The following is a 14,219-nucleotide window of genomic DNA, read 5'->3' as shown; positions in this document are numbered from 1 at the left end:
TCAAAATTATTTTTCTAGTCACAAAAAGTTATTACTATATGCATTGTTTTGTTGCCATCCTAAATTTCTAATAAATGATCTTGTCAATCATCTTTTCCAAGAAGAAAAAATGCCTGTAGTAAAGTGTTTCTCATTTTGCCATTACCCTTTATTGAAAGAAGGGGGGAAGAACAAACCCAGCTAAAAACCCCAAAATAACATCAATGAATGTTCAAATTCTCTTTTAGAAAATGCAGATCTACTGATAGTACCCTTGTTTTTCTCAGAAACTCTGTGTAAGATTTGGAAGTAGACCATGTGTCTCTACAGAACCATGTGTCAGGTTAAAGACCCAAAGGCTTGAATTTTTTTCCTGATAATTTGTAAACAATTCATAATCAACTCTTTAGGGGCTGTATTCAATTTACTGTGATTTGGTTTGATTTATTTGGTTTATTCTGAGAGCTAGGGTAATGAGTGTTACAGTACTAACACAGTGTGAAGTTTTCTGTTGTGCTGAACATAAGCATTCTCACTCCGTGTGTTTGTGTGTTAACAGGAGGAGCTTCAAGATCATCCACTGTACAAAGTACACTGAGCCAGAGGAATGAAAAGCCCGTGTCTGATTCACCCACTGGGGCACTACAGAGACCTAAATCCACTAATGTTTGTGCTGCTTGGTTATAAGTGTGTTCTTTGCCTCGCATACTGAGATGATATTCAAACTTCTATTTTTAGTGCTTTTGTAAATTCTATGTGCAAAAATATTTTCTGCATTCTTCAGTAATTAAAATGCATTTAGAGTAATTGCTTACAAAATGGTCTTAAAATGGTATAAAACACTTCTGTCAGTGTTTTCCGTGACAGGAAGAACTTATGAAAGAGAAAGAGGTATTTAAATGGACAAGTTAAATAGAAATTTAACTATTATTTTAGTATCAGATTGTAAGTGGAATTTGTATCCATAACATTGAAGGACAGAATTGCTGCACTACAGGTGCAAAATGTAAATACAAATTTTAAAATATTAATAATACTTTAAAATAATGCATTAAACTTACGAGCATATGCTTAATTCCTGGATTGTCCTTGCTTTACATCCTGGCTGTAACAGCCTTCTGAATTTTGTGGGTCATGTTCTTGTGACTGAAAGAATCTTTAACAGCAGTGTGAAGAGGTGAAAAGCAGATTGTGTATTCCTCCATGGTGAGCTAGAATACTGAGGTGCAGATGATGTTTTGCCACTGTTAAACGTTCAGCACCTGGAGTGTGTTTTGTATGCAAGGCTGCCTCTCTTCCAGATCAAAAGAATTTTGGAAGTTGTACTGGATTTTGGAAGATGTAGTGGGATCTTTGCGTAGGAAAGAAGCATCTGATACTATCTGAACAACAATAAAGACTGAAGTAAACAGCAGTTTCAGATTTAATGTAAACAAGAGTAAGTTCTGGTTACTTCTCAAACTAGAGAATACTGTTAAGAAAGGGAAATAGTTCATGGCCCTGCTATGCAGATGTGTGCTCTTCTCAGTGGGGAGATGTAAACTTGAGCTGCAGGAAACATCTTGAACATTGATTTTGAGTGACTACTAACCAGGATTTAGGGGGAAGAAAAGACAGTAGAAAACCAAGTCTTGTTACTTTTCTTGACCTGTTTTTAAATGTCATATTCATATCTAATATTTGTAGTAATGTCAGATAAGCTCCAATAGCAACATCCATTTACAAGAGGAGTAAAATTTAATGGTATTGGTAATCACAAGAGTAGGTGGTGTGGTTTATTTCTGTACATAAAGGCAAACTTTCAGTGAGCTTGTTTTGTAGGACTGTAGCCTTACAAAGAGTACAAATTGTGATGACACTGTCTGTGGATATTGCTGAAACTTTGCTTGTTTCCCCAGCTTCTTCCCAGGAAGGGTATTGCTGTATTATGGATAAAGAAAAAAAGCTGTATTTGGTAATGCTGGGTCTTTGACATGAAAAGTGTATTGTTCTTTGTTAGTGCTTGCATGAGGGCTTAGGCTTTCAGGTATTCTGCATTGTAACACACTTTTTACTTGGTCCTTGTGATAGCTTGGCAGAGCTTCTTCACTTGGTGACCCGCAGATCAAATTTAGCTGTTTGACAATACTTGGAACTTTTAACTTTAAGCAGCATTGTGGCAAACAGATTTGTATTGCAGTTATTATTCATGGTTAGGAACTGTTAACAATTTCTTTGTATAGTGCTGCTGTATTTATTTCTATTATTGTACTAATTAAAATTATTCTCTATTTAAAGATTTTTGTCCTTGAATGTGAATATCAGAGTAACAGTTTAAATACTTCTGAATGTTCATATTACAATTTTTTTTCTGTGAAGAAACTCATGCAATGGATTACTTTTAGTTGCTTCATCTTATTTAACTTTGGTATGAAAGAGTGTCAATTTTCTATGTCATTTGTAAATCATAAGAAATAAAATATTTAACATGAATTGTCATTGCAGTGGCTTCTTGCAGATTTTCGATTGGTTGGTATTAAGATGCAAAGAAGGTTGAATTGCTTGGCACATAGAAAAACAGAAAAAAAATGCAAGTTTTCCATTGTTCAAGTGTTAGATGTAAGGGAATAATGGTTTTGTCACTGGCTTTAGTTTGCCTGTGACCAGCTCTTGCAGAGGTACAAAAGTAGTATTAATTGATTGTGATAATGGGAGTTCAAGTAGCAATTGCAGACCATCTGCAAAGTCTTCTAATTTCCAACCTGTCAGAGCTGATGGCTGCATTTTAGGTTGCACTTTCAGCAAGTGTGCTGAGTGTTGCAGACTCAGGGCAGAGCTGCTTTCAGAAGCATGGTTAATTCATTCAGTTTTGAACTCTGACCACAGATACCTTTATATTGCCTGCAATCTCCCACATCGTGTGCAGTGGCTTTTAAGCAGAAACGAGCCATTTACCTGTTTTCCATATGCTTTATTTCATGTACTTTCTCTTAGCCCAGTGGCATTTTCCTGCATTGATACTCTTTACTCTCCTTTTTAATAGTCCTTAGTCTCTCCATTTCACCTTCTCTGGAATGTAACTTCTTTCATTTCCACTTATTTAAATTTTCTTTGCTTCCTCTTAATTACATTATTCAGATATACATTTCCTCCAAGGTTTTGTACCTCTGCCTATTACAGTGTCTTGCTGTACCCAACTTAGATCTTCCCTCACACATCCAAATGCCACTTGCTGCCTTACCAGCGAGCTAAATGAGAACTGGATAGCTGGATTGTGTTAGCAAGCTTCTTGTACAGAGTCATTAGGGGAGTGCAGAGGAAGGAGAAAAAGAAGGAGCAGAAACTGGCAGAGTTTTTAAGGAAAACTAATGCAGCTTGAAAACCAGTAGACATGTTTTCTTCATAAACTTATGGTTTGATAGATTGCAACCCTGGTTATTTGCTATGGGAAAGGAAACAGACCAGGTATCTATGAAAGCAAATATTTAAGAGAGCAACCATGAAAAAAGGAGATTAAACAATCAGGGCAGGTTTTGTCCTGGGACAAAAAAAAAATCTATATTTGGTTAATTTTAAAAGAGTCTGTCATTTTTTGTACCATTATTTCCCAAATGCTTCTTTTTTTCAAGTGATGTTGCTTCCAGACACTGTTTAGTGGCTGGTACCTGCCTTCAGGAAGAACAGAGCTGCTAGGCTGAATCTGTGCCAGACAACCAGAGCCTCTCATGCCAAGTGACAGTGAGCTAGGATTTACCTGCATCTGACAAATGTTTCAAATATAGGAAAAGGATAACTTGAAGCCATATATATGAAGCAGTAAAAGATGAAGGTGAGATAAGTTTATTTGATTATTACTTGCTTAGTCTTACCCCTTTGCCCAGATGGCCCAGAGAAGTTGTAGACACTCAAACCATGGAAGTGTCCAAGGCCAGGAACTGAGTCTAGTAGACAATGTCCCTGTTCATGGCACAGGGGTTGGACTCTAAGGTCTCTTCCAACACAAACTACGCTCTGATTCTATGGTTTTTGTCCTGAGTGGATACATAGCAAATGCTTGCCTATATGTAATCTAACTGAACAACTGCAATGGCCACACCTCACTTTCCCTCCTTTGCCTAATCAGACAGCCTGTTTTTCCATGCATTCACAACCCTGCAGCATCTAAAGTTTAAAAAGTATATTATTATATATTTAAAAAGTAAGTATGTCCTGATCTCACAAGTAATTAGTTGTGCAATGTGTTCATAATGGTTCAATGTATAGTTATTTTAATAACTCTTGAGTATTCAATTCTAGAATAATTTTTCAAGTAAAATAACCAATAATGACTTCACTCTTCAAATGAGGAGATGCTTCAAAGGGTAATATAAACAAATTATACAAGCAGCTAAGATTGGTGGAAGCTTATCTCCAAAATCGCTGGCTGCAGTGCCCTTAAACTGAATCCCACTTGGTTTTGCAGTTGTAGAATTATCAATAATCTCAATAACTTCACCTACCTAAAGCTCTGTTGAAAAAAAATTCAAGAGACAGCCACTAACTGTGTCCTGATTAGCACATCACCTTGGAGGACATGCTTGTAAGGTGTTCAGTGTACTGAAAACAACAGGGAAGTTCATTAATATATTAATTTATTTCAGTTTTAGTTCAATTGAACATCAGAGCAGACAACTTTTTCCTTTGTGACAATACAGGGAATTTTTGAAACACTGTATTTCCATATTTTACAAAGTATGTTGGAAAAATCAGATTGTGGTTTCAAGCATATTACTGTATAATTTGTCAGGGAAGAGACTGCAGTTAGGAATTCAGCCTGGTGCTTTAGTACAGTTTATTATTTCAGACATACTTTTCACTTAATATTATATTAAAAAATAGAGCTGTAGAAGAAAACATGATTTTAATTCATGTTATGTCATCACAGTGTTGGGTAGCTAGAGACATTACTTAGTATAATAAATATTTATGACAGTCTATTAAGAATTCACAATATTAGATTTTAGACGAGGTATAGACCATTTATATTTTGTCTTTAGACAAAATCTATTACCTGCAATTTGAAGTATAATATATACACAGGTTCCAATACAAATGGTGGAGGAATTCTCATAGAAAATGTAACTGTGATGTTGTGGACAGTTTTTAAATTAATGCATCTTTATCTCTGCCACATATGCTACTCAAGTTTTATTCTGTTTCCCTAGGAAATATTTTGTTGTCCATTACATCACAAGTTCGTATTTTTAAAAAAGTTGATTGAGAACAATTGAACTACTGCATTATGATGTTAAGTTTTAGACATACTTCTTGATTTCATCATAAAGTACTAATACAAAAGCTCCGCCCATGCCTCTCAACACATTCGACCAGGCACCTTTGAAGAACGCTTTGGATCCTTCATCTTTAGCTATCTTCCTCCAGCAATCAATTGTGCCCTTATACATAATATCAGCTGTGGAAACAAACATAAACATTAGAAGGCTTGAAGTTATAAAGCAAGTATGTTTCAACTGTTGTATCTTTAAAACAACAAGGAATTAGCAAAGTACAGCTGAGGATTTAAAATCTAGTAATCAATTAAGGGAAATTTTCTGTAGGAAATTTTCTATAGGAAATTAAGTAATTTCCTTTAGATCAACATGATAGAAATAAGCAGCATGTTCCCCGTAGATTTTTTAAGGACTCCAATGAGAAGGTTATTAATTTTCTGTAAGATGAAAAAAATACCCAGTATCTCCTATCTTACGTTGATGAAGAGAAACTTTCTGCATCCAGAACACCACAGGAGCACTTATTCTTACCTCCCTTTCGGCCAGACTGCATCATCATCCTACGTCGCACAGTATCAAAAGGATAAGAAACCAGCCCTGCCACTGCAGTGACACTCTGGGCAATCATCCAGCTCACTACGATGTGCACATTCTTTGGATCAGGCAACATACCTGTCATCAAGAACAAATGAACGGAATCAGTACAGAAGGAAAGGGCTGTGGAAGGAATAATCACCCACCAACCCCGGAGTCAATTCAAACCCAAGGTGTCTCAGAGCAGCAAGCAGGGGAGGCAAGAATGCATGTCAGAAACACCTGTGCACATTTCTAGCACTGCACTCAACTGGTGCTGAGCCAAGCCCTGCTTGTCCTTGTATTGCCAAGTGCCCTGGAGTGCCTTTACTCAATGGATCTTCCCTTGCAGTCACTCTTCCATGCACTTCTTACCCTTGGCCGTGTCGTATACCCCAAAATAGGCTGCTCTGTAGATGATGATGCCCTGGACAGACACACTAAATCCTTGGTACAGGCCCTTCAAGCCATCAGACTTAAAGATCTTGACAATGCAGTCGCCCAGGCCAGAGAACTCCCTCTCGGTGGCTCCTTTGCCCACATCAGCCGCCAGCCGGGTCCTGGCGAAATCCAACGGGTAGACGAAGCAGAGGGAGGTGGCTCCGGCGGCACCCCCGGACGCAAGGTTCCCTGCGAAGTAGCGCCAGAACTGCTTGTGCCTGTCCACTCCGCCCAGGAAGATCTGCTTGTACTTGTCCTTGAAGGCGAAGTTAAGGGCCTGGGTGGGGAAGTACCGGATGACATTGGCCAAGTTGCCTCTCCAGAAGGAGGCGATGCCCTGCTCCTTGGGGATGCGGACTATGCAGTCCACGATGCCCTTGTACTGCTTATCGGCGGTGATCTGTTTGCTGGCATGCTGGACCTGAATGGAGGAGAAAGAGGAGGGCGGCACAGTGAGAGAGGGGCACTGCAGGGGTGACCCCACACGCTGAAGGGCACGGAAGGGCCGGCCCTGCTCTCGCCACTCCGAGGCGGTGCTGAACGTCCCGGGCAGCTCCCGCGTAACCGGAGCCGGCCGAGCTCCTTCCCATATTTAGTCACGCCGAGCAGCGCCCGCCGCGCCGGCACCACCTGTGGCGCGGCACCGCCGACCCCCGTCGCCCCCTTACCTGCAGCAGCAACTTCACTCTCTCGATAGGGGCGACAGCCGTCTTGGAGACGGCGGCGGCGATCCCGCCGGCCAGAAAGTCCTTGACGAAGCTGAGCGCTTGGTCACCCATGCCGCGAGCCGGTCCGACAGCCCCGCCCGGAGAGAGGCAACGAGCGGACACTTCCCCACCCCGCCGGACAAATGTCCCCGCGGCCCGCGCCGCCCCGCTTATAGCCCGCGGCCTCTCGCGATAGGAGGAGGCGCCCCCCCGGGCCGCGGGCATTGGCTGCGGCCCGCCGGGCCCGCCCCGCCATGTTCGCCCGAGCGGCGGCCGCGAGGGACGCGGGCCCGGGACGTTTAAAGGGCAAATTAAAGTTATCTGGTGCCTGCTGGGAACCGCGGTGTCAGAGCATGTGCCCGCTGTATTTATAGCTCCCGGGAGGCACCGGAGGGAACGTGGGGAGCTGGCAGGAGCGGTTCAGGCCGTACTAAGCGTTCCGTGCGGGCGAGAGGCAGCGGCTGAGAGCTGAAAGCCTCCCCGGAGCGGTCTGACAGTGCGACCGGCCAGATGAGAGTGTATTAAGCCTTGCCCTCATGTGCGGGGGATCACGCAGAGAGGGGCGACACGGATGTCGTGCCCAACAACAAAGCTCCCCAGGGATGCACTGCCAGCCTGGAAGGTGGTGCTGTGTTCATAGGCATCAGTGACCAGGACTGGACCTCTCTTGAGTCAAGGCCAGAGAGCTGCTTCATGCTGTACGCACCGTGTGGAACTTGCAGGCATTGAGGTCTTTAAATACCCCAGCATGCTCTGGGACTCGGCTTTCCCGAGGAGGAGACAACATGCCTTTCTGCATTGTACCCTCATTTCACCCCTGCAAGGTCAGACCCTCGCAAGACCCGCAGGCAATCCCCTCTTCAGAGAGAGAGAGAGGGGGAGGGAAGGGAGGAGACCGTGGGAAGCACATGCCCAGGCGTTCTGAAGTTGCTTGTCTTGCACTAAGTGAGAAAGAAGAGTAAAGGCTGTAGTGAAGCTCTGTCTTCATGCAGCATCTGGTTCTTAGAAAAATGTTTGAGTCTCAAGTGAAGATTAAATGGCTCCCCCATTAGTTTCTCATCCCCATCTGCTTCTCATCTGTTCTGTCTGGTGGACCCCTCTAAGAAGGCAGGAGCTTATGATTCATTGTTTGGTGACTTGTGTGGAATAGTTATGTAAAAGGCAATGCAGCAAGGTATAGATGCATACTAAGGAGTTTGTCCTAAAGAGCTATTAAGAAAAATGCTATACCAAAGAACTTGTAACGGTCTCTTTTGATTTGGTAATATGTATCAGTAATGAAAATAGTAATTTGTATCAGTAATGAAAATAGAATTCATCCTAATGCAGATGCTAAATCTTGGCTGTCTCACAAAGAGACATTCTTGACGGCAGCGCATCTCTTCTCACCAGTGTGTTTGTTAGCATGAATCAATGGGATAGTGCATTTGATCCCCTGTCTCTCTTGCCCTCTGCTGCTCTTAGGTCTGTTGAGGTCTCTTCTCATGAGCCTCCAGTGTGAGAAGTGGATGTCAGCTGATTGGGTGAAAGGGTGATTTCCAGAAGCACCCTTTGTTCCTTGGCCTCCTGAGAAGATGGAGCCTTTCCCCAGCTTGTAAGAAAGGGGAGGAGAGCCACCCCCCACAAGGAGATATTTTCCCACACAAGGAGCAAAAGCAGGTGCTTTTGCATAGGGGACCCCTAGAATTAGACTGAGTTGAAGGGAATTTTGTTTAACACATGTGGCTGCCTGCTACCTTTGACCTTTCCTTTATTTCTCTTATACTTTGCTCACCAGGTCTGGTGTCTCTTCATGGGAAAGCAAACACCCCTTTAACACTCCCAGGCTTCTGCTGCTGGTTTCACACAGACCCCCCGGATAGTGATGCTCACAGCTGCTGCCTGACTACCCAGATTGACAAGGTGTGCACTCAGGTGTCAGCTTGTCTGACTGGTGTATGGTGAGTGGGAGATGGGAGAGTGGTGGGGAGATGCTGCTGGGGAGGAAAGGCAGTGAGGGGCCTGAAGTAAGAGTGGACTGGGGGTCTAGCCTGAAAGGATTGCTTGCCAGCCCCTTCCCTACCATCTTTGATTTAAATTTGGGGGGGGGGGGGGGTGTTTAATTTTTTTTTTTAGGTAATTTAAATTGTTTAATGACATTTTCATAAAGTCTTTATCACAAGAATTCCAGTTAGTTTTTGAAGTTACTGTTGGGTATCATCATCACATCCACAGATATTGTTTGATCTGATATTTCTGTAGCACTAGTGTTGTTTACCCATAACTGCCAGTACTTAAAAAAAGGACTGCTTAGCAAGTGAGTTGCCACTTCTTCTGCTTCAGCTCTCCCTTCTCTGAGCCTAGATATCTATTTCCAAGAGAGACTTTGTTTCCAAACAGTTTTAATAAAAGCAGGGTGGACCAGGATACATGTTTGCTACTTTGAGAGTTATTCTTCATTTGTTTGATTTTTGCTCCAAATACCTGACTTGGATTTTTCATATGTCTGATGATAAGTGGCAGTTTGCTACTTAGTGTAGAAGTTCAAACATATCCTGTAAGGAATTTACTGCTAACTCCACCAGTACCTTGAGCATAAGCATTTCCAGTACTAACTAAAAATGTCATTAAAAAAAGCTGAAGAACCTTTGGCTTTTTGTACAGTTAGTGTTCATTATCAACATTCTGATACTTTCCTAGAGAAATGGTTAAAACAGTTCTGCAAATGCAGTCTCTGAATTATTGAAAGCAGTCTTTCAAGCTTCAGCTTCCTTAGATCTTTGCAGCTTTGGATGCATTATTTTTCTTTTTAGGCTGAGTTTGTGGATGCTCGCACTGCTGACATAAAGACACTGAATTTTGTTCTTAAAAATTCTGAGCTAAAAATAACCTAGATCTATATTTTTGAGAGATATTAGTGACTGACTGCACTGTGCTTTGGTGTGTGAGTAGCCCACTTGAAACACTACAGGAAATCAGCTTTTTCAAAGTAGCGCATAGCCTTGTTTGCTAATATAACCAAGACACAAACCCTAGCACTGAGGCTAGGCCAGACACAAAATAAAAAAGCTTTTCATGAAAAGTCAGCAGTCCGAGCCTGATGGCAGACACAAGGGGGAGCACAAGGAGTCAGTCACAACATCCTGACTCCCAGCCTAGACAATGGTGAGTAGACAGTGTATTGGAAAGATGCCAAGAAGAAATATGTTGTTTTTTTTCAGGAACGATTTCTGGGGCTGTAGTAAGTTCTCATTTTTAAGATTGATGTATATTTGAAGGGCGAGAAGAGTAAAAGAGCCAGAAGAGAGCTAATTGAGTATAAGAGTTGAAGAGGAGTAATGAGGTTGTTGATGACAAAGATGATCAAGAAGGACAAAGTACTGTGAGCTTTGAGTCTGCTTTGGGCAGGTATTAACAAGGGTTATTTTAGCTGGGTGTTTGTGTTACCTGTCATAGGATCCTACACTGAGCTGGAGAGAGGGGAAAATTGGACAGTAAGTGCAAGCAGCACATTGAGAAAAGAGGTTTTAGTGCTGGAAATAGCAGTAAGAGTCAACATAAGGTGTATTTGTTTAATTATTACAGCATGTCTGTAATTTGAGGATGAGGAGTTGGAGGACAGTCAACATTTCAGAAAAAAAATGAGGAAGTGGATAAAAATTAATATGAAACAGATCAGGAGCTCTGTTTTAACAGGACAAGCATGGGACATACAAGCAGGAGGGAAAAAGTACCCAACCTGTGACACAAGGAATAAACTTGTAGGAAGAGAGCATATTAATATTTCCTTTGGCAAGGATTTGGAAGAGAGGACTTGAAAAGTGCAGGTCTTCATTTAACTTGGAAAAGTAGGAACAAAATTTATAAGGATGGCGTAATGGAAGGAGAGACAATTAAATGGTTGTGGATAAAGTAAACCTGATCACAGATCAGCCAGGAATTTGAAGCTGAAGGCAGACTGAGCTATGTGTTTGGCTATCATACTTCGTAATTCATGAGACAGGAGTGGAGAGTAAGAAACAGAGCAAGTCTACAGTCAGTTTGTGCTAGAAAAAGAAGATGAAGGAGGAAGTGGGCTGAGATTAGATGGGATATTCTCAGTCTGATGAGATGAAAATAAGAGATGAGATGGAAAGAGCAAGTGAAAGGATATGAGGAAGGACGTGGCAGGCAAGGGAAAAGATCAGAGAGGAGGATGGGATAACAGAGGTCAAGGGAAAGCAGTTCTTGCTTTGACCATGTCAAAAGAATGGTTCTTTCAGAGAACAGAACACTTAGTGAGAGAACACTTAGCAGGGGAAATGAGTGGGCCAAAGCAAGGAGACATACAGGTGACTGCTATAGAGTGCCACCAGGGATGTCACCAGGAAGCCTGGAAGCTTCCTGAGGATGAGTGTGAGAAATTGTGAGAAAGAGAAGAAAGTTGAAATCACAGAAGTCTGATCCAGAGGAGCTGGCTGGCAGTTCTTCAGAGGGGAAAAGAGCTGAAATATTGCTCAAAAGCAGACCAAATGTGATGGGGATGGTGAGGGTAGTCTCAGTGTGAGGGTAAGGGGTGGGATGGGATGGAGAGAATGGAGGTCTCTGTAAGAGACTGAATCTGCAGAGAGTCAGGCAAGGGCATCCAGAATGTGTGGATCCTGGGATTTAATAGGTCTGTGGGAAGTATTTAAAGTGTATCTCCCAGCTGCAGTGTATGTTCCCCTCTGATGTGAAGAGAAGAAAGGGGGGTGGACCAGGCAGAAGGATAGAACAGGAATATAAGAAGGGTCAATTGAGCAATGGTAAATTTTTGAAAATGGAGGTAGAGAAGTGTAGGTGTGGAAACTAGCAGCAAGGAGGCAGAGTAAGGGGTAGGACTTACTGTCTCAGGTAGATTGTTTAAGAAACAAGAAGCAGCAGCTAAAGGAATAAAAAAGGGTGAGAGGAAACCAGAGGAGGGAAAACTAGAGGAGCAGAATTAAGTTGCAGCAAGAGAGCACAAGAGATGTGGACAAATAGCCCACAAGCAAGGTTAACTAAGGCAAACAGTCTCCCTAGTCTGCACTGACTGGTTTCCTCTTCTACATGTGTGTGGCCAGGCATGTTATAATTTTGACATTCCCTGTTGACTGAACTAATAATGAAAGTGTATGTGTTAACTGAATGTCTTCTAACACGTTAAAAATTTCCCTGGTGAAGACAACTAACCTAAAGTTAATATGTTTTTTCTAATTTTCAGTGCTTCATTGACTTCACTAGTGGCCACTCTGAGGTACTGGAGAAGGCAAAGATCACTGGGAAATAGTGGAGCATGAGGAATCAGGGAGAAGGGAAACAAATCAAGCACCAATACTGCAGGATTTGGTTCCTCATCAGAGATTTGTTTATTTCACAAAAGTTTCAGATCCTTAGAGCAACAGAACAAAACCAGAAACTATCTGGTAATCAAATCAGACAAGCACTAATTTCTGCTACTCTAGTTGTTTGAAGAATTGCAATCACAATCTTTGCTCTGAAATTATTTTTGCTTCTTTACTGGACTCTATAGTAAATACTTGGTATGCTGTAGACAGAATAATAGTATTGTTGGAGTCTGAGATGCAGACTGTGTGCCCTTGTTTTTAGTGTTTAGTTCTGGGATTCAAGAAAACACTGAATTTCATAGAACATGAAATTCATGAGCATGTTTTCATAGTGATACATGAAAACAAATGCTAAAGTTAGATAAGAAAGGTAGGTGTGTAGATTAGAAAGTTTCTTAAATCACTGGGTGAAAAAGTAGTTTAGAGAACAGGAGACAAGATGGAGGATTTAGGGTGTTGTCCCTTGTCTCTTCTTCTTTCTTCTTCATGTTCTTCTCCTAGAGGTTTTTGGGTAATAGTTAGTGATTGGATAGAAAATGCCGCAGTGCATCACAGAGGTGATGGGTCATTGGGTCATTAAGAAAAATAATATACGTGTCTATTGTTAATTGGATAAAAATAGGTATAAAGATAAAAGAACTGCGTAGTTCAGGGCCATTTTGTGTATCAGACACGAAGTGTGCCACAAGGCCTTGTTTGTACCATCAGAAGAAAGAAATGTGCCAAATTGCAAAGATTAACCTTGTAACCAGCCTAGAGAGACCTGTTAAGTTTTGTAAGGATCCTTCAATAAACACGAGAAACAAGATTCTAACGAGCTCGAGAGTTTACTTCGAATCATAAAGACTGAGATAAGCGAAACTCCCCACGAGGGAGGATCCCAGAAGAATTCAGCCCAAAGAAGGCTGAGAGACTAGAGAAAAGTTGTATTCACAGAGGATTGAGCCCAAAGGAGGCAAAGAAAAGGAAAGAGAAATTACAAGTATTGCTAAGATTCAGAACTCCAGTGGTTTTTCCTCATAGGTTTCAACATACCTTGAGAACAAAAATCATCTTTTGTGTCACAGGTGTGTGTTACAGTGGGTAATGAATTAATTCTACAGGCTGTCGTAAGCATTTACAATACACTAGAATATCTATTAATTGTTTGATTATTAATGCTGTCATGACACAAACATAACAGTACACATTATAGATTTTGGTAAACTCATAAAAAAGAGGTATTTTGGACAGTTTGCAAATTAATGACTTGTTAGACTCCATAATAGTTAATTCGCTATTTACTAGCACTTCTTTAGTAAATATATTTTGATATAAAGTATAACTCATTATCAGACTCATTTGGAAGACTCATCTTTGGAAGATCCTCAGACTGCATTTTGGAGAAAAACCAAAGAAAAGTGAAGTGACTTTCTCAAGGTCATTTTGTCAGTGTGTGGTTGAGCAAGGCATGAATAGAGCTTTCCAAGTTTTGCCAGATCTCTTTTGCACATGCCGTTTTATGTATATGCAATAATACTAAAAGTCAAGATTATATTTGTTCCAATACTGCCATTAAAGCTTACTCAGAAGAAGCATAAAGCAAAATTTGAAAGCCTACTTTTCAGCTGAAAGGAATGTTGTACTTTTACTTGTGGTGTAGCTCTCTGCAGAAAATAATTTCTTTAGTCATTTCCAAACATGTTTCATTACATGGTAGAATGTATATTCCTTCTTGGATTCAGTGATTTTCGGGTTTTGAGCTTCCAAGAAAAAAATTCATGCTGAGAGGATCTCTGATGTTTATATATTCATTATTTTTTAAAAATTTCTATTTTAAACTAATTTTGCACGGAAGAAATGAGATCTGAAGAGTGTTGTGTTCTGTGCAAAAACTGTGACCTTCAGGGCAAAGTTTGCCTCTCAAGAAAAGCCTGTAATTCCAGGGTCCTAATTGTTATGTGTGA

At 41.2% G+C, this 14,219-nt stretch overlaps 3 protein-coding genes across 32 annotated transcripts in view; 2 read left to right on the top strand and 1 right to left on the bottom strand.

Annotated features, from left to right (window-relative positions):
- The window catches only part of CFAP97 (cilia and flagella associated protein 97), a 32,297-nt gene extending 27,293 nt beyond the window's left edge, over positions 1-5,004 (top strand). For all 3 annotated transcript variants that reach the window (XM_058838132.1, XM_058838131.1, XM_058838134.1), the window contains one exon: positions 539-5,004. In XM_058838132.1, the coding sequence (XP_058694115.1) occupies positions 539-666 (128 nt within the window). In that variant the 3' untranslated portion in view covers positions 667-5,004. The remainder of the gene's footprint in view (positions 1-538) is intronic.
- SLC25A4 (solute carrier family 25 member 4) lies at positions 4,573-7,110 on the bottom strand. Its single transcript, XM_058838135.1, has 4 exons — positions 6,911-7,110; positions 6,177-6,663; positions 5,760-5,900; positions 4,573-5,410 (listed from the first exon to the last, which is right to left on the bottom strand). Exons 1-4 carry the CDS (start codon positions 7,019-7,021, stop codon positions 5,253-5,255), a joined length of 897 nt encoding a protein of 298 aa, XP_058694118.1. The 5' UTR covers positions 7,022-7,110; the 3' UTR covers positions 4,573-5,252.
- A 91-nt stretch (positions 7,111-7,201) lies between these two features.
- Positions 7,202-14,219, top strand: part of LOC131578886 (uncharacterized) — a 111,669-nt gene continuing 104,651 nt past the window's right edge. For 5 of the 28 annotated variants that reach the window (XR_009277584.1, XR_009277577.1, XR_009277583.1 and 2 more), the window contains exons 1-3: positions 7,203-7,773; positions 8,727-8,889; positions 13,609-13,692. Coding sequence is in view for 2 of the 28 variants with exons in the window: in XM_058838138.1 (XP_058694121.1) it covers positions 7,698-7,773; positions 8,727-8,851 (201 nt within the window). In the remaining 26 variants the exon portion in view is untranslated. Of the gene's footprint in view, positions 7,774-8,726; positions 8,890-12,149; positions 13,587-13,608; positions 13,693-14,219 lie in introns of those variants that run through there. The other 23 variants (XR_009277582.1, XR_009277579.1, XR_009277578.1 and 20 more) reach the window with 22 other exon arrangements.

This window comes from Poecile atricapillus, chromosome 4 (assembly GCF_030490865.1).
Source record: "Poecile atricapillus isolate bPoeAtr1 chromosome 4, bPoeAtr1.hap1, whole genome shotgun sequence".
Lineage (NCBI taxonomy): Eukaryota > Metazoa > Chordata > Aves > Passeriformes > Paridae > Poecile > Poecile atricapillus.
This window is presented reverse-complemented; position numbering and strand designations above follow the sequence as displayed.